Here is a 23,657-nt window from a genome sequence, read left to right as displayed (position 1 = left end):
GATTTTATATTTTCTCCTAAGGACAAACAGTTCTGAGTAAGGAATTAACATGGTCAGACCTGTTTTTGAATTGCTTGAGTTCTTGGGGAAGGGGGAGGAAGAGAACTTGGAACACAAAGGTGTTTTTTTTTTAATTGATGTCAAAATTTGTATTTACATGTGATTTGGGGAAAATAACATTCTAAATGAGAAAAAAAAATGTTAGTGAAGTAAATGGCAAACCACTTTAGTATCTTTGCTAAGAAAACCCCAAATGGGGTCACAAAGACTCAGATATGACTGAAAGAAGCAAACAACATCAATGAATATCAATCATCACTAGCATTTAATCATTGTATGGCAGGGATTGTATTGGGGTCCTTTGCATGGATCTGGGCATGATCACTTTGGGTCCTTGCTAAAAGACATGGACGGGCAAAAGCTCCTGGTTGGTCTCTTGGTCCCTATCACAGGGTAGAGAAAATGAAGGGCTGTGTCCAAAAAAAGTATTGGTGAGAGTAATGGGAAGAGCTTCCCATTTTTATGGGCTATAAGGAGCAAGGAGAGAGTTTATGGGTTTTTTTTTTAAAGAAAGCCTCTTTGTTGGGACACAGCCATAGCCAGCTCTCCTTAGACTTTTCTTTTTCACCACCCCCTTACACACCACCCCTCCCCACTACAACTCTATCCCTAGCAGCAACTATGGAGACCATGAACCTACAACGAAGATAACATGTGCTTGTCTGGGTAGACCTGAGAACAGACCTTAAGTCCCTGGATCTCTGTCTCTTCTGCTTTCCTTGAGCATCCATAACAAAATAGAACAGTGATCCCTAGAGATGGACATTTCTAGTGCTAGTGGTAACCTGGTGACCTAGAAAAGTCAAGAGATCCCAGATACTAAATGACAGTGAGAAGTAATACTTGCAACTGAAGTGTTTCTCAGAAGAGAAGATGCACCACTGCAAGGAGAAATCACCAGTTAGATTATGTAGCCAAAGGATTAAAGCCCAAAAGATCTATGTTGCCAAAAGATTGTATTTATGAGTTGTAAATAAGTCAGAGTTAAAAGTCAAATACCTTCCAGCAATCCCACAAGTCTTCCAGGGGTCTTTCCTTCCTCTCAGGAAAGTATAATAGAGGTGATAAGTTATAATCTATGGTTTAAATGTTAAAATCAACAGTCATATAAAAAGTCACTCCATTCACTAATAACGAGAAAAATGCAAATTAAAACAATTCTGAGGCTCTACCTTGTCCCCATTAGTTTGGCAAAAATAACAAAAAAAAATGACAATTATTGGAGGGGTTATAGGACACCGTGCACATTAATAAAATATTGATGGAGCTCTGAATTTGTCCAATCATTTTGGAAAGTAATTTGGAAGTAGGCCAAAAAAGTCTCTAACCCGTGTATACCCTTTTACATGTTAACAACACTACTAGACCTATACCCAAAAGATATCAGAGAAAGTGGAAAAGAACTCATATATATATATATATATAAAATATTAATAACAGCTCTTTCTGTAGTGGCAAAGAGCTGGAAACTAAAGGAGTGTCCATAAATTCAAGAATGGCTGAACAAATGCTAGCTGCATGCAATGGAATATTGTGTCATAAGAAATGATAAAGGGGGCGGCTAAGTGGCGCAGTGGATAAAGCACTGGCCTTGGATTCAGGAGGACCTGAGTTCAAATCCAGCCTCAAACACTTGACACTTACTAGCTGTGTGACTCTGGGCAAGTCACTTAACCCTCATTGCCCTGCCAAAAAAAAAAAAGGATATATTAAGAAATGATAAGGATAGCTTCAGACAAACCTAGGAAGACTTGTGGGAACTGATGGAGGACAGAACTAGAAAAACAATTTATATAATAATAGCAAATATATAGAGAAAAACAACTAAGAAAGACTTAAGGTTTCTCTAATGCAAGGACCACCTATGATTCCAGAGGACCAGTGATGAAGCATCTCTATGTTACCCACCTCCTAAAAATGAGGTACAAAATGAGAGAAATATTTTCAGACATAGCAAATGTGGGGATTTTTTTTTTGCTTGACTATGCATATTTGTTACAAGCCTTTTGTTTCCTTTTGGCTTTGGGGGAATAATTGGGGAAAGGAGACAGGGAGGATAGCAACAGTTAAAATGAAAAAGAAAAGAAAAGAAAAAAAGAGTCACTGAAGTATTTTTAAATGCATAAATGAGAACAGAAGAAAGATCAAAAGGAAAGAGAAAAGCAGGATATCCTCAAAAATAACATGTTGAATTTGTTGTATACTTGGAGGGAGAAGCAAGCTGAATGTGGTGCAGATTTGTGTCTGCATGTGCAATACTCTTTCTGATCTGCTTTGTGTATGAAAATGCTTATCTTTACTTGGAGTTTGTTAAATTTAGAATAAAAAAAGAAAAATTTTTAAAAGAGAAAGAAGTAATGTTTTTGTGTCTTCTTTGTTCTATGCATTTCTTCTATGGTTGAGGAAATAAATAACTACCCTGTACCTGAGGCAGCATGGTGTAGTGAATAGAGAACTGACCTTGGTGCCAAGAAGACCTGAGTTCAAGTCCTACCTGTACACATAATGGTTGTGAGACTCTAGACAAATGACTTTGTCTCTTAGCACTCTAGGCAACTCTCTAAGACTATATTTTGCCAAGAGAAGGTGCCAATCTACATTGGTGGATAGAGTTCTCATTCAGGAGTTCACTGTACCAATAAAAGCTCCCATCTAGTCCTTCTACCTGATATCAACTACTTTGTATATTGAGTAGACTCTTAGAAGGGACCCTATCAATCCCTTTAGGGAGAAAAGCCAGATATTCATGGCACCTAGCTTTGTTTTAAGAGATTTTCCCTGGATTTCTGGGATATGAGTAAAATGATGCAGAGAGGGAAAAAACTCCCAAGTCCAACCTTAAGGGTCAGGCTCTCACAGGAATGCATCTAGGTTCCACGTGAATCAACAGCTGGGATTACTTTAGGTGACAATTGGAAACTCCTAGAAGTTCAGTTTCAGTGTAAAGTTGTAATCATATGAACTTGAGGGAAATGAGACCATGTACAGGGTGTCCCACCCAAGTGGACTAATATTGCACTAAGACTTTTCAGACACCCTGTATTTTCTCATGTTCTTGGTGAAGTTTTCAGTTTATAGAACATCTCTTGCTTCTTGTTACTTGAGTACTATTATTTACTATTTCCAATAGGAAAGAAACTCAGAGCTTTATGGATGCTTACTGCTCAAGTCTCTCATGGGGAATTAGACCTGTAGAGACAAAAACTGATCTTGAGCACCCTCTTGTGGCCAATATTTGGCTATGACGGACAGTTCATCTTGTGAGGGATAGAAGGATGTGGTTTTTTGTAAATTAACATAATTTGATACTTTAGGGTTTTTCTGGTGATTCTGATATATTGATACTAATTGAAATAGGTGTAATGTAGGCGCTTTAAACCTACTCTTTTTTTGTTTTTTAGTGAGGCAATGGGGGTTAAGTGACTTGCCCAGGGTCACATAGCTAGTAAGTGTTAAGCGTCTGAGGTCAGATTTGAACTCAGGTACTCCTGACTCCAGGGCCAGTGCTTTATCCACTGCGCCACCTAGCCTCCCCTTAAACCTACTCTTATTTCTCCCTCAGGCTTCTCAAGTGCCCTGAGGGGTTTGTGAGTGTCTCTTCCCTATTGCCATCTATTGGTTTGAGTCCCCACTGGCTGTGTTCCCTCCACTGTTAGGAGGTCAGTGACCATCACTGTTCCATTTTTCCACTTAACATTTAATATCTTTTGAGAAAAAAATGCATCCACTTATTTTTAATTTTAATAAATAAAGCATATTCATAGCTTGGGTTTTCGAATCATAGATATAACTGAGGAAAGCCTTTAGGCCCAAATAGTTAACAGAACCTATGCTATTAATGCTAGAATTAATGCATGCTCTTATATATATTAAAGTAATATATAGATATTATAGGCTATAATGTACCTCACATTCCTAATAGAAATAGGATTCTCATTTGAAAATCATGCAACTGATACATACCCCCTTTCCTTGTAATGTAGAGAAGACCAGAATTTAGTCACTTCTAGATGAATTAGAGATTATTTCTGGACAGTTTAAGTCCATAAATCATTTCCCAGAGTTAACATTTGTTGGCAAAGAGATCGGGGTGGTTTGCCATTTCCTCTCCAGCTCATTTTACAAATGAGGAAACAGAGGCAAACAGAGTTCAATGACTTGCCCAGGGTCATACAGCTTGCATGAGGCTGGATTTGAATTCAGGTTCTCTTGCCTCCAGGGCCACTGTCATAATCCACTGTGTCAACTACCTGTCCAAGTTAACATCTAGGCTGAAGGTATTCTACACAAAGGCTAGTCCACTGAAGAACATAGGACAATATCAGAGAATTAAAGAGGAGGAACATAGATAGTCACTTTTTCAAATTTTAAATAATGTCACAGCTCTTCAAGAAAGTAGCAGTTAAAATAGATCCTATCCTTATCAGAGGTGCAAAGATTTCCTGTTAGCATTAGTACCAAGCAACACCCAGTAGACTTCTAGCATCTTCAGTTGGGCTATAAAATCTAGTCTCCTTTCTAGGGTATTATGAATTTTTATTTTATGATCCCCATTATAGATCTCAACACTTCCAGTTGTTTCCTGTGACAGGTATGCCTCTTGATCAACATCTTGTTTTGGTCACAATTTTGTACATAGGGATTGTCTTTATAAAAGAGGAGATCCTGTTTCTTGAAGCGGCAATCTTTCAGGGATGTAGCACTTGGTATAAACCCTGAAGGATTAGAGCATCTAAAAGTAACTGGTTGTAGTTTTTACCACCTTGAAGAGTCTATGCTTTGCTTCAATCAGTAAGTCTCGGATAAGATATATCTGGCTCTGAGGGCTTTCTATCTTGTCTGATTCATCAAGTTAGACATCTGGATTTTCTTCTGTTGCTCAATTTGTTTCTTTTCCTCACAATTTTCCATTATCTTCAGTTTCTATATTTGCACAGGATGGACTTTTTCAACATTGAATTCTTCTGCTTTCACATTTATTTTTTCTGCCTTATCATTTGTTAATGGATACCATCATGTGTTTGATCTGCTTTTGGAGATAGGCATCACTGAGGACCATGATGATAGCAATGACTACATAGAACTTCCAGCCTTGGAGAACATCTGAAGAAGAGGCTACTTATTAGGTAGCTTTTACAAAGGACTATTTACTTAAGATATTTGTGAACATATCAAGAACACAAATCAAGAACAAACGTATGAACATTTCTCTCCACACATTGAAGGCATAATACCCCCTATACCTCCTTCAGGAAAGGAGGGATAGATATTAGACTAAAAACTTTGTCTTCCTACATAGCATTGGTTCTACCCAAAAGCTGCCCCAAAGGCAACATCAATGCTAGATGAGCCTTTCTGATAGGCTCCCAAAGGTAGGGGTCCCAAAAGTCGCTCTCAAAGTTGCTCCTTGGTACTGGGGGAGATTGATTCTAGGCTAGCTCTAACACCTAGATTGGATTCTGACTCCTAGATTCTTTTTGGTTGGACTTCCAAACTTGACTATAAATTCCACTCCCTGTACTAGAATGAACAAATAGGCTAAAGTAGATCCCTTTTCTTGGGGGCCATATGACTTCATAGGGGAAGAAGGCCCTGAGGTCTCTCCCCTTATGGCATGGCTTCTCACCACCATCATATCTCATCATCACACCAACAGAACTCATCTGAAGACAATAAGGTGAAGTGGTCAGTATTTACTCAGATACTTCTGAAGATGCTGATAGTTTTAGATATGTGACCATTTGAAAAAAAATCTCTTCCTTAGTTTGTGGTGAGCCAACTGAAACCAGTTACAGTATGTTCACATATACTCCACAATCTCTCTAAAGCACTTCCCTTATTTGATATCATGATTTTCCTGGGAGCAGTTACTGAGTATCTATCCTTCATGTACAGAACCCATCTGAGCAAGCTAATGGATTCTGTCCTTGTGCCAGAGTCTCTTTACACAGGAATCAGGAGTAGTTCACCTCACCTGTATAACTGAGAATTTTAGGCATAGGTGATATAGATATTAGTTTTTGTGGTGTCATTTTTAGAAGTGTAGATTGGGTCCCTCTGTATGATGTAATACCTGAAATTCCATCATTAAGAGATTCATGCTAGGTGGCGCAGTGGATAAAGCACCGGCCCTGGATTCAAGAGGACCTGAGTTCAAATCCAGCCTCAGACACTTAACACTTACTGGCTGTGTGACCCTGGGCAAGTTACTTAACCCCAATTGCCTCACCAAAAAGAAAAAAAAAAAGAGATTCATCTTATTGGTTGGAACTTTTGCTGGCCTTTGTATATAGAAGTTCTCCACTGGTAGAGGTAACTCTTTGACTTCACATTACATCTTTTTGTTTGTTTGTTTTTGTTTTTGTTGTTGTTTTTTAGTGAGGCAATGGGGGTTAAGTGACTTGCCTAGGGTCTCACAGCTAGTAAGTGTTAAGTGTCTCACATTACATCTTTTTTTTTTTTTTGCAGGCAATGGGGGTTAAGTGACTTGCCCAGGGTCACACAGCTAGTAAGTGTCAAGTGTCTGAGGCCGGATTTGAACTCAGGTACTCCTGAATCTAGGGCCAGTGCTTTAACCACTTCGCCATCTAGCTGCCCCCACATTACATCTTAACATGAATAATTGTGTAAGTCACTTTCTGGAAAATAGATTTTGATGGGACAAAGACTAGAGAATATGAAAGAAAGAGGGCCTAAGGAATGAGGGCAAGAGATAGAGATTATATAACAAAAACCTGGTAGCATTATATTCAAACCCACTTGTAAAAATATGTATCTAAACCTATAACTATCAGCATAAGCTTATCAATAACTCTAAATCCCCTTATACTCATTTTCCTGTACATTCCTGTAAATGTATAGTTATTAAAAATCATGTAGCCAGGGACAGGCTCAGATATCAACCAGAAGGCAATTGCAACTGTTCATACATAAGGTACAACTTTTATTGTAAATGTTCATGCATAAGGTAATAAGGGCCTGCACCAGGGTAGTAGTTGCATAAGAAGAGAGAAAAGAGGGCTAAGATGAGAGGTGCTATGAAGGTAGAACTGACAGGACTTGACAATAGATTGGATATGACGGGGAGTGGTGAGAGAGAGTGAGGAATTGAGGATGATCTCTAATTTGAGAACTCAGATGATTAGAAAATGGTGGTTCCTTGGACAGTAATAAGAAAGTTAGGAAGAGGGGAACAATATCTTTTGGGGGATGGTATCTTTTCAGGGAAAGATAATTAGTTCAGCTTTGGATATGTTGAGTTTAAGATGTCCATAAGACATCCAGTTTGAGATGTTCAATAGGCAGTTGGAGATGTAAGATTAGAGGTCAGAAGAGAGGTTAGGGCTTGATAAATGGATCTGAGATCATCTGCAGAGAAATTATAATTGAATGCATGGAAGCTGATCAGCTCTCCAAGTGAATAGCATAGAAGGAAAAGAGAAGAGCACATAGGTAAGAGCCTTGAAGGAATAGCAACATTTATTCAGCATCACCTAGATGAAGGCCCAGTAAAAGAGACTATGAAGGTGCTGTCAGGCAGGTAGGAGGAGAACCAGGAGAGTACAGTGTCAAGAAAATCTAGAAAGAAGGGAGTATTATTCAATCAACATCTATTAAATACCTACATATACCAGGCACTGTGCTAAATGGTGAGGATACAAAAAGAGGCAAAAGGCAGTCCCTGCCCTTAAGGAATTTACAACTTAATGGGGGAGACAACATGCAAACAAGTATATACAAAGTAAACTATGTACGTGATAAATGGAAACTAATTAAAAAGAGAGAAAATACTGGAATTAATGATATCAAGGAAAAGAGTGTGATCAATAGCATCAAAGGCTGCTGAGAGATCAAGAAGGATGAGGTTTGAGAAAAGACCATTAGACTTGGCAATTAATAGATCACTGGTAATTTTGGAAAGAACTATTTCACTTGAATTTGAGGAGTGAGGTGGCACAGTAGATAAAGTTCCTGGCTTGGAGTCAGAAAAACTCATCTTCCTGAGTTCAAATCTGGCCTAAGACCTAGCTATGTGACCTTGAGCAAGTCACTTAACACTGTTGAACTCAGTTTCCTCATCTGTCAAATGAGCTGGAGAAGGAAATGGCAAACCACTCCAGTATCTTTGCCAAGAAAATCCGAAATGGGGCAGCTAGGTGGCACAGTGAATAGAGCACCGGCCCTGGAGTCAGGAGTACCTGAGTTCAAATCCGGCCTTAGACACTTAACACTTACTAGCTGTGTGACCCTGGACAAGTCACTTAACCCCAATTGCCTCATTTAAAAAGAAAGAAAGAAAAAAAAAAGAAAATCCCAAATGGGGTTGTGAAGAGTTGGACACGACTGAAATGACTAAACTACAACAATGTTTTATTTGAATGATTAAGTTGGAAGCCAGACTGAAGAAAGTTAAGAAGAGAGTAAGAGAAAAAGAATTGAAGACTTCCTTTTATAAATGTAGGTAGAATTCTTCATTGTAGATTGACTTCTCAAGGAGTTTAACTAAACTGGAGGAGAAATATAGCATAAAGCTAACAGGGATGGATGGATCCAGTGAGGGATTTTTTTGCGGGGGGGTGGGGAGGGGGCAATGAGGGTTAAGTGACTTGCCCAGGGTCACACAGCTAGTAAGTGTCAAGTGTCTGAGGTCAGATTTGAACTCAGGTCCTCCTGACTACAGGGCCGGTGCTTTATCCACTGTGCCACCTAGCTGCCCCCGAGGGTTTTTTTTTAAAGATGAGAAGACATTGACACATTTGTAGGTAGCAAGGGAAGTAGCCAACAGACAAATAAAACTGAAAATGAGTGAGAGAGTGGGGAAAATTGAGGGAGCAATCTGTTGGAAAGGATGAGATGGAATGGGATCACTTGTGCAGGTAGAGGAGTTTGCCTTGACAGGGAAAAGGACAACCTCTTCATGGGAATCAGGGGTAAAGGAAGAGGTATTTATAGAAGATATCTGTATGTAGGATAAAAAGAAGGGGAGAAGGGACAGCTAAGTAGCGCAACGGATAGAGCACTGGCTCTGGAATCAGGAGGACCTGAGTTCAAATCCTGCCTCAGACACTTAACACTTACTAGCTGTGTGACCCTGGGCAAGTCACTTAACCCACTTGCCTCACCAAAAAAAAAAAAAACAAAAAAAGGAAGAAAAAGAAGGGGAGAAGAGGGAGATCTTGGAGGGGTTTTTTTTTTCCAGTAAAATATGAGACAGAGGGGCAGCTAGGTGGCACAGTGGATAGAGCACCGGCCCTGGAGTCAGGAGGACCTGAGTTCAAATCCTGCCTCAAACACTTAACACTTACTAACTGTGTGACCCTGGGCAAGTCACTTAACCCCAATTGCCTGGCCAAAAAAAAAAAAAAGAAAGAAAGAAATATGAGACAGGATTCTCAACTGAGAGGGTGGAAAATAGAATTATGTGAAAACGTTTGGAAAAGCTGCTGTGGTGATGGGATAGTGAATTGAATAGGGAGATGTAAAAACATTATGTTGCTCCAGTGAGGGCAAAGTAAAGATTATGTAACTGAAATTTATTGTGGACCCAGTCAGCATGGTTTCATTATTTTTTCTCCAGCTTCATTTAGCAGCACATGAATAGGAGTGCAAGAAGCAGATGGTGGGGGTATTTCAAGGCTGGGGCTTAAAAGGGCAAGTTTAATGATAGGATAATGGACAAAGAACTGCAGAGAAGAGGACAATGTAGAGTTGAAGTGGTTCATAAAGGTGTCAAGGTAAGGGAGAGGAAAGTGTAACCAATGCCAGGGTGATGATCTGGGAAAGAACTGAGGGGTGCAGTAGAAGGATCATTTGGAGTAGAAGGTCAGAAGGGAGATGAAAAACAAAGTTAGGAGTTGTAAGGCAGAGGGAAAGGTGGAATGACAAAAGATTAGGGTCAGACAAAGGAATTTCAGAATTCATGAATTTTGAAGACCAACACTTGCCAGAGATGGCAAAGATATGACTGTCTCTTTGTATAGCTGAGATGGGGTGGAGTAGTCAGTCATGGAAAATGAGTTAAATTGAGGAACTGGGAAGTTAGGGTGTTTTTTAAGGGAGTTATCAATATGTCAAAATCCCCTAATATGACAGCAGAAGTTAGGGAGGAGAGAGAGACTTTTAACCTGGCACTCAACTCCTTGAGGAAGGAAGGAAAATATCCTGGAAGATGGTAGATAACAATCACCAGAATCTTGATTGGGTGATAAGTATGGACTGAGGAAACATCAAAGAAGAGAGGTTGGGGCAGCTAGGTGGCACAGTGAATAGAGCACTGTCCCTGGAGTCAGGAGGACCTGAGTTCAAATCTGACCTCAGACACTTAACACTTGATAGCTGTGTGACCCTGGGGAAGTCACTTAACCCCAATTGCCTTATCTATCAATCGATCGATAGATAGATAAATAAATAAATAAGAAAAAAAAGAAGAAAGGTTACTGAAGAGTGGTGGTAGAGTTAGAGAGTTTGGAAGAATCAGTGGAGAACAAAGAGTACTGCACTATGACTAGTGATGTAGTGGGATGGGGTGTGAGTGAAACTACAACCAATGCTGGAAAGGGTGGCTAGGGATACTATGTCATCAGGAGGGAGCCATGTCTCAGTGAGTTCTAGAAGATGTAAAGAGTGCAACTTTTACTCCCCATGCAACACATCAATGCTGTGATGTTCAAGTTCACAAATGTGTTGATTCTACTTTCACTAATAGAGAGGCAACGTGTGCTACAGTGGATTTGGAAAGTGGGGACCTGGGTCCTAATCCAAGATATGCTAACTACCACCTATGTGACTCTTGGCAAATCATTTCATCTCTTTGAGCCTCGTTTTCCTCATCTGTAAAATGAGGAAGTAAATGGGCTCTGATGTCCCTTCCAGTTCTAAATTTATGTTGCTATGAACCAGATGTTACTAGAACACTGCCAGTATTTTCCCATCCAACCTTATATTTAGTTATAAAACACTGTATGCTCTAGAGGTAGTGTCCTGCTGAGCACCATAGCATATCTGACATCAAAGGTGCCAAGAACACCTAGAATACAGGAGGCTAAGTTCAGGGCTGGCAATGCTTAGTGAAGTGGCACTTCAGAGATAGCTGACCAAAAAGTTGCTGATTTCCACTGGATATTATGTATCTTTCAGTAAATATCTCTAGCCTAGTATTCATAATTCATATGCATATTAGGGTAGCTAGGTGGTATAGGGGATAGAGTGTTGGGCTTGAAGTCAGAAAGATATCTTCCTGAGTTCAAATCTGGCCTCAAGCGCTTTAGTAGCTATGCCAATCACTTAACCATGTTTGCCTCAGTTTCCTCATCTGTAAAATAAGCAGAAGGAAATGGCAAACCACATGAATAGCTTTGCCAAGAAAACCCCAAATGGGGTCACAAAGAGTTGGTTGGACATGACCAAAAACATCAACAGTATTCATAAATCTTATGGTATGAATGGGTCCCCTATAGGAAATTGGCTATTATTCTCAGGAGATACTGTTGTCTGAGAAGAGGAGAAATTTGAATACTGGCTGGCATTTGTCACTGAGATGCTACAAGAATAATAAGTAGTTGCCACAGAAAACTATACGTATGGAACAGAGGGTCTGTATTGTATATGTTGCATATGTTAAAAATGGAAAATCAGTCTGTTAACAGTTTATAAATGCTTGAGTATCTAAGATGCTAAGGATCTTCATATCAATTTGTAACTACAATCCAAGAGTAGGACAAAAATAGGCAAGCTCAGTGATTAAGGAAATAATCCATTGGAACTGTGTCAAAAAAGCCCACCAAGAGGAGTGCCCTAGTCTTTGTTATAAGTATGGGCAGGACAGATACTTGTGGGCTAAGGACACCTAAGAAGAGAATCAATTCTCAGGATTCAGCAGTTCAAAAAAGTTTTTAAAATGCCTTAGTATCTTTTGTTTTTATAAAACTTTCATTTCTGAGAAGAGGTAAATGACAAATATTGGAGTGGCTATAGGAAAATAGGTACACTGGTGCACTGTTGGTGGAACTGTGAATTGGTCCAGCCATTCTGGAAAACAATTTGGAACCATGCCCAGAAGGTTATGAAACTGTCTATACCCTTTGACCTAGTTATATGTCTCATTTCTTGCTTAGCCTTAACCACTGAATGGTCATTGTCTCAGGCAAACTGAGTCCTGGAAAAGACCTTAGCTTAAAAAGGCCAAGGTGTCCCCATTGTGTCAGGGGCCATCTCCAGTGTTTCCACTGCACCCAAATAGCTCTGGAGGAGAGATTGAGGCTGGTGACTTTGTACAGCCCTCCCTCACTTAAATCCAATTCACTGCAAGTCAGGACATAACTTCCTGATGTCATGGTACTCTTGGAGAAGGACAAATAATAACCTCTCCTCCTACTCAGTGAGGCATCCCTTGTAACAGAGAACAAAAAAGAAAAGTGGTTCAGCAAAACTGACCAGCACATCAACCTATTCTGACAGTATCTGCAATGCTTCACACCTAGTGTGCCCTACCTGTCTGTAAGAATTAAGGAAATTGGGGCAGCTAGGTGGTACAGTGGTTAAAGCACCATCCCTGGATTCTGGAGGACCTGAGTTCAAATCTAGCCTCAGACACTTGACACTTACTAGTTGTGTGACCCTGGGCAAGTCACTTAACCCTCACTGCCCCGCAAACAAACAAAAAAGAATTAAGGAAATGAAAAAAAGAATTAAGGAAATGGAAAAAAAAGAATTAAGGAAATGAATTTCTCAATTCTTGCCCTCATACCACACATATTGATGCTCCTTCAAGTACCCAAACTTCCCAATTCCTCAATCTATTTATTTGCCCATGACCTGCTCCTCAGCAGCCCACAGATAGTTGTACCCTTGATCTTGCCAGTATTCCACTTCCATGTTCATGAACTCTGAAATTTCTTTCATCTGATCATAATTATAAAATTTATTATTCCATCTTTTCTTCTTCCTTAGCGCCTCTAACACTATCCTTTGTCCTCATTGTGACCTCTAATCTCTTCACCCCTCAATTCTTTCCCTATACTCTCCTCCTTTCCTTATCTCAATCCCTTTGGGAATCAGCTCAACCCTATACTCTACTATTCTCTACACTCAATTTTCTTTCCTTCTTGTCCTATTACTTATGCTGTCTTACCAAATTTAGTAACCCTGGATTGCTTCCAGCATCTTACTCCTTTTCTCCTAATTCACTTCCTGCAGAATGGATCTAGAGAAAATCGTGAAACAATATTGATTAGTTCCATTACAAATTTAACCTTAGGGATGGCGGCTGAAGGGAAAGGAGTTGACCAGCTATAGTGTGTGTGTGTGTGTGTGTGTGTGTGTGTGTGTGTGTGAGCAGTGGGGTCCCCTCAGGTTTCTCCCTTGCTCCTGATGCTCAGCCTTGGTACTCACACCTCTTTAGTACCTTCTATGATGGCACCTTTGAATGGCATGAGGACCAAAGAGCTCCTCTCCAAATCTCTATTTAAGGAGGGCCCCAGATCATTCATCTTTTTGTTTCCCACCTGGTTGCACTACTTTGGATTTTTTCATAATGCCCCTGCGTTGGGTAGCCACCCCAGCTTCAGTATGTTGTCTTCCCCCATTAGACTATAAGCTTCTCCAGGGTAGGTACCGTCTTTCTTTTTCCTAATAGTATTCGCAGCTCATAGCACTTGGGTGGGGCTTAACGCTTATTGACTGACTGACAGGTGCTGAAAGGGCACTTGGAAGGAACCAGTTGGTCAATTAATATTTATTTACTAGCTTCATAGCATATGTAAGGCGACCACTCTGTATTTTCTTACACACACGTAGATCTCTTAGCAGATTTCTAAGCAGAGTCCTCCATTCTCTACCCCTACGCCTGCAAGCGACAAGAAATAACTTGTTGACGCCTAACTCTGAACTCTGCAGCAGGTAGGGGAGCTAAAGGCAGAGCAGCCGGAACTTGCATAAGTACAGGGCACAAAGCAGGCAGCCTGGGGAGAAAGTGGGGAAAGGGATGTGGACTGGGGGTGAGGTCGAGGTGGGAGAGGAGAGAATAAGAAGAGAAGGGGAGATAGAGAGGAAAGAGGTTGCGGTGAAGTAGGGGTTGCAGAAGGGGATGGGGGTGCAGGTTGGGCGGGAACAGCAAGGGTGAAAGAAAGAGGAGGATCGTACCGAACAAGGGAGAAAGGATCATCCCTTTAATAAGCTCCAGATCCCGCCCTCTTTCCGCCCCCTCCCACACATGCTCAGTCCGACTCTCAGGGCTTTCTCTTGGCCTGATCAGGACCAGAAGTGACGTCATCCGGATGACCCGGAAGTGCTGTTTGGGAATCGAGGCCCGGTCGTTGTGGGGTCGCGCTCTCGGTGTTTGGGGCTGTCTCCGCTGGAGGGCGGTCGGGGTCCCCGGTGCATTCCGGGAAGCTGCGCGGTCCGGACCTGCTTCCTTCTCCGCGGCGTTAGGAGGCAGCCGTTGCCATGACGACCCAGGCAAGTTTGGTGGCGAACCGAGGCCGGCGTTTCAAATGGGCCATTGAGCTGAGTGGCCCCGGAGGAGGCAGCAGGTGAGGCGTGAATTGAACGGAGGACAAGGGGAGGACGGGAAAGGGCAGTTCTCTGTTAGCCAAGGCAGCCCCCAGAAAAGGGGAATGGGGCCAGAGACCTCATTCAGCACACGTTATTAAGCTCCTGCTGTGTACATATGACGCGGGAGGACAGATACCCCACAGTCTTTGCTTGCTAGGAGCTTTACTAATTAGGAGTGAGATGCCTACGCGAACGCACAGCACCCTAGTATGACAGGAAAGAGGGACATCCAGACAGATGGTCTGAGACATTGGTGGAGGGAGGAGCCCCTAAATGTCCTGGCTTGAAGGCATCAGGGAAGTGGCATCTCACGGGCCTTGAAGAAAAGAAGGGATTTCAACACCTGGAGATTGAATGGGACAAGATTGATCCATGAAATCAATAAACATTTATTAAGAGCCTACAGTGTGCCAGGCACGAGATCATTCTAGGCATGGGGACAGGATAAGAACAGGAAACCGTAGTCAAGTTCAGGTGAAACAGAAATGAAATAAATAAAACAACTGGCAGGGAGTCAGATGGTAGAACTTGATTGCTAGTCAGTCTACAATCATTTATTATGAGTGTACCACAGGGTAGATACTTTAAGCACTAGGAATACAAAGAAAGGCAAAAAACACAGCTTCTATCCTCAAGTTCTGATGTGAGAGAGAACATACAAACCATAATCTACAGACAGAGGAAAGGTTTCTTGCAGGAGGGTTTGAGCTAAGCCTTTAGGGAAGCCACAGAAGCTATAAGAGGCGGAGACAGAGAGGCAGAGAGCATTCTAGGCCCAAGGGTCAGCCACTGAAAAGGCATGGAGTCAGGAGATGGAGTGTCACCTGTGAGGAAGTCAGCCCATGTCCCTGGATCTTATAAGAGTATGTGGAGGGGAGCAAAGTGTAAGAAGATCAGAAAGATAGGAAAGGACTGGGCTGTGAAATGCCGAATTAAATATCAAACAGAGCATTTTATCCTGGGGGTAATAGGGAGTCACTGGAGTTTATTGAGTTAAGGGATTGATGTGATCAGACTCATGCTTTAGGGAAATCCCTTTGGCCCCTGGAGGACAGAATGGAGTATGGAAGAGACCAGAGGCCAGGGAAATGAATCAGAAGGAGTTTAAACTTTATTAGGTCGGTAGTAGAGAACCACTAAGGTATTTTGGGCAGAACAGTGATGGAATCAGAGTTGTAGATTAGGAAGATTGCTACATATTCCATTGATGATAAGGATGAACCTGAGAGGGGATAAATTGGTGGCTTACAGTGTCAGTGGAGTGTAGGGTACAAATAGGAGATTTTGATGTACAACCAACAGGATTATACCACCTTAGTTCAGACCACACTCACCTCTTGCATAGTCTTGTCTTTCCAACTGCAGTCCATCCTACACACTGATGCCAGATTGATTTCTTTAAACATAGATCTGACCATGTGTATTCCCCACTTAATCAGGTTCAGGGTCTTCCTGTTACCTCTGGGATAAGATATAAACCCTTAAGCTCTACACAGTCTTACCTGATTTTTCCCAGCTTCAGTGGGCATTACTCCTCCTACACTATGCAATTCAGCCAAACTTAACTTTTCTCTGTTCACACAGGATGTACCATTAGTACATCTTAGTCTTAGTGCTTTTGCACTAAATTTCACATACCTGGAATTCACTCCTTACCTCCTCTGGGTCGCTCTTTTTCTTTAAGATGCAGCTCAAGAATCATCTTCTGTATTTAACCTTTCCTTATCTCCCCATCAGCTAGTGCCCTCCCTCTCAAACTACCTTGTACTTAACCACTCTGTATATGTCTTTGTTATGTATGTTTTTATGTGTACTTGTTAATCCTTGTAAGCTGGGATTGTTTTATTCTTTGTACTTTTCTGTCCAGCATCTAACACAGGGTCTGGCACATAGAAGACAGTTAATACCTGAAGACTCAGTTGCATAGATTAGGACTCAAATGACATCTAGTCTTTAATCCTTCCTTTTACTGATGATTCTAAATTATGAGTATGGGTGATTGGGAAGATGGTAATGCTAACCCAGGAAGAAGTTAGAGAAAAGGGCAGGGGTGGGGGGATTTGGGGGGTGGGCGGGGCAGGTGTCAGGAGATTGCATGGGACATGAGGTTGGGAAAACCCTTAGCCTTTGCTTCTGGGAATGGTTCTTTAGGGGCCGAAGTGACCGGGGCGGTGGCCAGGGAGATTCCATGTATCCAGTGGGTTACCTGGACAAGCAAGTACCAGATACCAGCGTGCAGGAAACAGACCGGATCCTGGTAGAAAAGGTACAGAGATATAAATACGTGGTCAGTGCCTTGGAAACCTTTGAGCTCTACCTTTCTTCAGTGAGAGGAATATCTGATCTTTAAAGACAAAGGACCTATAAAATAAAACCATGGGCCTTTCCATCCCATTGGGACAGAAGGGGGCAGGGATAGGAAGAACAGAACAAAATCCATCTCCTTCCTCCACCAGTAGAAGCTGGAGCAAATGGTCCCTGAATAACCCCTTGGAAGATAACCTCAAAAGTTTTTTTTTGCTTTTGCTTTGTTTTGGTGGGGCAATGAGGATTAAGTGACTTGCCCAGGGTCACACAGCTAGTGTCAAGTATTTGAGCCCAGATTTGAACTCAGATACTCCTAAATCCAGGGCCAGTGTTTTATCCACTGCGCCACCTAAGCTGCCCCCTCAAAATTTTAATAAGCAGGCCTCTCACTGCTATTTTCTAATATTTGGATGAGAGATCCTCACATGGCAGCAGAAAACAAAATTGAAAAGACATTCTGTTGACAAACCTTGGTAAAGGTGACCAGCCATAATTGATATGGGGGTGTTAATAGTGATAGAAGTGAAATAACCATCTGTTTCTTCTAGCGTTGCTGGGACATTGCCCTGGGTCCCCTCAAACAGATCCCCATGAACCTTTTCATCATGTACATGGCAGGCAACACTATCTCCATCTTCCCTACCATGATGGTGTGTATGATGGCCTGGCGGCCCATTCAGGCACTTATGGCCATTTCAGCCAGTAAGTATTCTTGGTGGTAGTAGGGTATGCATCATCTTTTCACACAGCTTTACCACTGAGGGAACCACAGTCTGTCTTCCCCAGAATGTGGGAGGCACATGTATTCCTCAGAGTCTTTGGGGACCAAAAGCCAATTCATTAGGGGATATCCCCATTGAAGTAGCTTGAATTAAAGCCCTTTATTCCTGCCTCAGGGAGGGAAGGAAGGATAGAATTTGGAACTCAGAACTTTAAATAAAAATGTTTATTATTATTTTTTAAAAACCAAAGACCTCTGTTGGTGAGAAGTGAGGCTAAATTGCTTAGGTTTGAGTTTCTCTTTTTTCTATAATCATTAGTTCCTCAGTAAGCTCCCCAGTCTTTGTAAGACTTTGTATGTATTTTAGTCTGTGGTTGCCTTGGATCCATCTTGATACCATACCTCTCATTGCCATTTCAGCTTTCAAGATGTTGGAGAGTTCGAGCCAGAAGTTCCTGCAGGGCTTGGTCTATCTCATTGGGAACCTCATGGGGTTGGCTTTAGCTGTCTATAAGTGCCAGTCCATGGGGCTGCTGCCCACACATGCATCAGATTGGTTGGCTTTCATTGAACCCCCTGAGGTAAGGCAAAAAGTAGAAATTTAAACTTGCCTAGTTTGAGATGTAATCAGCAGACAACTGGGTGATCTACCTCATTTGTCAGAAGGTGGGGTTGGTGTTAGAAAACCAAACTTAGGAGGTAAGGCAAGTAAGGAGCTTCAGAAAATGTTTGAGTAAGTGGAAAGCAGGAGAGCTTGGGATGAAAGATTAAAGGGACTCACTATGAGGCTACACTATGGCCTTTATCATTTTCTTCCTTTTTTCTTTTCAGAGAATGGAGTTCAGTGGTGGTGGGCTACTCTTATGATCAGGGGAAATCATGAATTGGCACCCCTATCATACTTGGATCCCATTAGACTTTTGTCACTTGCTGCTTCCCAGTAGCACTTCAGTCTGTTCTGCGTTGCAAAGGTCTCCTGTGCTGAAAAGATGCAAAAAACTTTTTCTCAAAGGTAAAAAAGAACAAAGCTTATATGGTCAGAGTACCAATGAAGAAAAACTACAGAGATGCTCCTGGCTGAAAATAATGTAAAAAACTTTATTTATGTTTCCAATACAGAGCAAAAACAACAATCAAAACCATAATTCCGTGTAAACAAAAGAGTGGCTGCTTCAGCCTCTCCTCTCAATAAATTAAATTGCTCAGAACGTCTCTTGGAAAAGAAAACAAAGTTGCATGAGTTCCCTTAAATCCATTTTCCCTAAAATAAAGGTTCTACCTCTAAATGATATTAAAGGGGACAAATTCTGCTGGAGACACTTGTGGCAGATTTGAGAAACTAATGCTAGCCTTCGATTATACATGATGATAAGAAAAAAATGGAAAAAAAAATTATATTAATACCAGACTGAACCTGGGCATTTTCTACCTGTCATGTTATTTGATTTAACTTGGGGACAGAGGAAGGTGACTGTGCTTAATCTATCACAGGGTAGGGAATGGGTTCCTTAGGGAGAGGCAGTCCCCAGCTGCCTCAGGAAGCTGTGAGGCATATATGAATATGAAGTAGTGATCTCTCCCCTGCTAAAAGACTGGCCTCAATATGATTTTTAATCCAGCTAGTGAAGGCATAGACCAATAGCAAGAGGATGTTTGACACTACACTCCCTGGGAATATTATGGCTAAATCTCCAAATTTGATCTTGTCCCAAAGGTAGAAGGTTCTTCCCCTCCCTTACCTCTGTGAAAGCAGACAGCCCTCTTCCCTAAGGTGCATTCTCTTATTGAGTTTTCAGTATTGCTCTACTTTGCAATGATTGAGAGACACTTTGTTGACACGAGACAAAATACACACATGTACAAATGACCCACACAGAAATGGGAGTGAGAATCTGGGCAAGGGACAATACTCTGCCATTTAACAATGATTAAAAAAAATTAAATAGATGGAGGCAGAGGGACTATACAAGTAACCTCCAGTTCCCTCATCCCTTTAAAATATTCTTACTACAAACTTATGGGAGAATTCCCTTTAAAACCTTTCATTTTTCTGTCTAGATTATGTTTAACTTTATCTACCTGCCCTCTAAAAACATCACCCTTTTGGGATGGGGGGGAGGGGAGATGGGCTGCTGCTCAGAGAAACTAAAAAGCCCATCAGGAGATAAAATGATATCTTGGAGTATCAGGTTGCAGGGTCTAGGCTCTTAGGCAGAGCAAGGGAGGGAAATTTCTTCTGGTATTGAACTCCAGTTCACACCATAAAAAGGAAATTGATAAAGGGAGACAAGGAATAGAAGGTGTTACACAAGCTACCAACATTCACTATCACTCCCTCCCTGACACCTTGGAGGAAGAAACTGCAACTAAGACTGGTTAAATACTTTGTTCTGTCCAAGGAAGACAGAAGTTAAAGTTGACTCGTTTTTCACTATTCTAATTTGTGTGTGCCTAATTATTTTCTTCAGTTATACTGAACGGTTGCCTTCTCTGATCACGGAGCTAGCTGAATCATCTTTTGTACATTCTGAATCTGAAAGGGCTCATTTCCAATGCCACTGAGTGAAGAAGGGAGAGATTATAACTATTTTCAGTTTAGTCAAGTAACAGCTGAGTCCATGAAGTGCCTCGGCAAGGCGGAGTGATTCCTATATATAAATAAATCTCTGTAACAGAAAGAAAGATTTCAGGCTAACTTCGGGTGTCTGGAATTATTGCCACAGCCACATAAGGCGAAGATTTCCTATGCCTGGAAGCAATGTCTTGGTAATTGGCAAAAAAAATGTAAATTACCCCCTCAGTTCAGTCCTTCACAGCATTCTGAGAATGCAAAGGAAATTGGCAATCATAAGGCTTTTAAATGATCTCTGAGTCCAAAGCCAGATCTTTACAATCAGAGTAAAGTAGGAAATTGAGGGAAAGGGCAATGACCATCCCCACCTCCCACCCTTAAACAAAAACAAACAAAAACCTTAAATTCTTAAATTGTCTGCACAGTGCTATCAACTTCTCCACTTTACCTCAACTCCAAAAACCAGGCTACACAATGACAGAACCTAGAATTTCTTAAGCAAGGCCAATGCCAATTCATATTCTGAGTCACTTGAGGAGGTATGGAGGGAATTTAGCAATTCAGCAATTTTGGCACTGTGAATTAAGGTATGGCACCAGAACTTCAGAATCCATTGCTGAATTCACCTTTAAAATATAGGTCTATCTTATTTTAAGTGATCTACTTATCCTTAGGGCAGATCAGCCAGTCTTCCTGTCTGCTCTTGAGGCTCTGTACTGTGTCTACTAAACAGAAAGGGTAGGAGGAAAGATGAGATAATAAGCCCAGTAAATTTCTCATTATTTCTATCCAGTTTGTTTATTTTGCCCAAGTCACTCACTTATAAGTATCCATGGACTATAGTTGTGTCAGTCTGAGGTTTGCATCAATGATTCAAATCACCTAGACAACACTCCCTTTAAAAAAAAGTAATTTCCAGTGTAATATTGCCCACAGAGTGGGCCGAATTTGGGAAACTTGAAACATTCGATGTACATACAATGTACACACATGCTTTAACCTGGGATCAGACTAAAGAGCAGCATCTATTGGGGATAGGTTTCTAAGTTCTTGCAGAAAGGACTTTGTATATAGGTTTGTTTCATTTTTTGTAGTACCATAATATAGAATGAGGTACTTGGAAGGCAAGCGCACTGAAGATGAGCTGAGAAAAAGTTTTCCATATGGGCTTGTTACAGAGAGACTGAGTTGCCATACGTTTGTGGCTGTGGGTTTTTTGGTTGGAATATTGTTATGCTTCTCTGAGCATCGTCCTTGGAATAAACATCCTGGAGTTCAAAGTTTCTGCAGGAGTTGAGTAAAGGTTTCTGAGATCCATCTTGCAGCTTCAGTTTTGCCCAAAGCAAAATTACTATGCCTTCTGTCCTATTTAAGTTTACTCTTTAATCCTGGCTCCTTTCTGCCTCTTCTCTTACCTTTCTGATTATGATGTACACGAAACTGGGCAATGACAAAATTTTTAGGGTCCAATGACGATGAGGAAGTAACATTTATGTACTGCTTTCTAGTCACAAAGCATTTTACACACATCTCATTTGACTTGCTTCTTTAGAGGAAGGATGAGGGGTCAAGTGGAAAGGGCAACTCCAACTCCCTTTGCACTAAAGCACAGGGACAGAGGAGGTCTTGAGGCTCAGCTCCGCAAAAGTTCAGCATCACATATACAGAAAACAGCCCTCTAGTCCAGTGGAGATGGCAGCAAATAAAGTGCCAGATCATCTGAGATTTTTGTGGAGAATTGAAACCTGTGAAGAAGGTTAGGTCAAGCAGAACAGATCGAGTGCAGTTAGGAGTAGATGGTGATCACTTCACTGCCGCCTCCTCGGACAAGGAGGACACGCTCTAGCCCTTCTGTAAGCACCTCCAGGAACTCCATATCTATACAAATGTGTCAAGGAGTCACTCGGAGCCAGAACACTAGCACATTCAACTTTGCAACCTAGTAGCCAAAGGCTTTTTGTCTTCACAGAATTGAAAAACAAGAATCAAGACAGGACTTAGCAGGTAGGATTAGAGAAAGGAACTGATTGGATCCAATTTGTTCCTATGTAAGAACAATTCAGAAACCTAGTAGTCACCTTATATCCCATACTGGACATCCTTCCCACTTTACATAAAAGATATGTTTTGGAAATCTCAGTAATTGTGACTTAACCCATGTTGTGCTTTTATATTCACCCTCAAGCAGCAATGGTAAGAACCAGAAGTCTTCTGAAACATGAACCCTCCAATATTTCTACAAGGGTTTGCAAGGTCAACTGATTGATATGATGTCTATCACTTCCCCTTCCCCACCAACAGCTTCTGTTTCCTCCTCCCAATGAACTGATCTGATAAAGGGATCAATGCATGTTTGCAACCTGACAGGGTATCCACTCCAAACTGGCCCTTATTTGTAAATGGGGAAAAGAACCTTTTTACTTCATATATAGAAAGCTTTATCAATAAGAAAGATTACCAGAGGAGGCAGCTGGGTGGTGCAGTGGATAAAGCACCAGCCTCTGATTCAGGAAGACCTGAGTTCAAATCTGGCCACAGATACTTGACACTTACTAGCTGGGTGACCTTGGGCTAGTCACTTAACCTTCATTGCTCCCCGACCCCCCCAAAAAAGATTACTGGAAAAGGAACTGTTTGAGAGTAGCTAGATGGTATAGGGGTCCACGTGAAAAAAATGAAATCTATTCCAGAAAATCTCCATCTTACAAAAGTCCTTGTTTAACAATTTAAAAAGTCATGAAGTAAGGGGTGGCTAGGTGGTGCAGTGGATGAAACACCGGCCCTGGATTCAGGAGTTCCTGAGTTCAAATCTGGCCTCAGACACTTGACACTTACTGGCTGTGTGACCCTGGGCAAGTCACTTAACCCCCATTGCCCCGCAAAAAAAAAAAAAAAGTCATTAAGTATATCTGGCTTCACTTCTGTGAATTTCAAAATACTTCTGATTACCTTGTACAGAGAGGGAAATTTGGGGCAAATTAAATCATGTTTTATAGTCACAGCCATCATATATCTATCTATATCCAACGGAAAGAGTCATAAAAGAAGGGAAGAACACAGCACTTGGAAAGGATACAATTCTCATCACCTTCAGGGTTTCGGGGTGGCCCGGGCATGTTCAACAATACCAGCTTTGCTTCATGGGACTTGTTGACAATCACCTCATTCAGCTTTACTGCAGTATGCATCCGCCTCACATTAGACTGATCCCTAGGAAGTGAACAAATTATAAGTAGAGATAGCCCAGGGGAGAGAGAAATTAGCCTAAAGCTGAGGTAAATAACTTGTCTGGCCTGAGTGTGAAGAATGGTAACATAGTAAGTAGGAATAAAGCCAAATTGAGGCTGCTGTGTGACCCTGGGCAAGTCACTTCACCCTCATTGTCCCGAAAAAGAAAAAAAAACTAAACTAAATTGGGGCTGATATCATACCACCAGTTTGTACTTC

General features: G+C 41.4%; 2 protein-coding genes and 1 pseudogene across 3 annotated transcripts in view; 1 reads left to right on the top strand and 2 right to left on the bottom strand.

The window, feature by feature from the left end:
* Positions 1 to 4,483: 4,483 nt before the first annotated feature.
* Positions 4,484 to 5,119, bottom strand: LOC122738530 (annotated as a pseudogene).
* Positions 5,120 to 14,318: 9,199 nt separating this feature from the next.
* On the top strand, positions 14,319 to 18,865 carry EMC4 (ER membrane protein complex subunit 4). The gene is made up of 5 exons (XM_043980779.1): positions 14,319 to 14,588; positions 16,762 to 16,876; positions 17,466 to 17,619; positions 18,059 to 18,219; positions 18,470 to 18,865. Exons 1-5 carry the CDS (start codon positions 14,503 to 14,505, stop codon positions 18,503 to 18,505), a joined length of 552 nt encoding a protein of 183 aa, XP_043836714.1. The 5' UTR covers positions 14,319 to 14,502; the 3' UTR covers positions 18,506 to 18,865.
* Positions 18,866 to 19,005: 140 nt separating this feature from the next.
* SLC12A6 (solute carrier family 12 member 6) overlaps positions 19,006 to 23,657 on the bottom strand; it is a 99,708-nt gene continuing 95,056 nt past the window's right edge. For both annotated transcript variants that reach the window (XM_043980777.1, XM_043980778.1), the window contains 2 exons: positions 23,287 to 23,420; positions 19,006 to 22,088 (listed from right to left, as the gene is read on the bottom strand). In XM_043980777.1, the coding sequence (XP_043836712.1) occupies positions 21,997 to 22,088; positions 23,287 to 23,420 (226 nt within the window). In that variant the 3' untranslated portion in view covers positions 19,006 to 21,996. The remainder of the gene's footprint in view (positions 22,089 to 23,286; positions 23,421 to 23,657) is intronic.

The sequence above is a fragment of the Dromiciops gliroides genome, chromosome 2 (genome assembly GCF_019393635.1).
Source record: "Dromiciops gliroides isolate mDroGli1 chromosome 2, mDroGli1.pri, whole genome shotgun sequence".
In the NCBI taxonomy this organism is placed as follows: Eukaryota; Metazoa; Chordata; class Mammalia; order Microbiotheria; family Microbiotheriidae; genus Dromiciops; species Dromiciops gliroides.
Note: the sequence above shows the minus strand (reverse complement) of the source record. Positions and strands in the feature narration are given on the sequence as shown.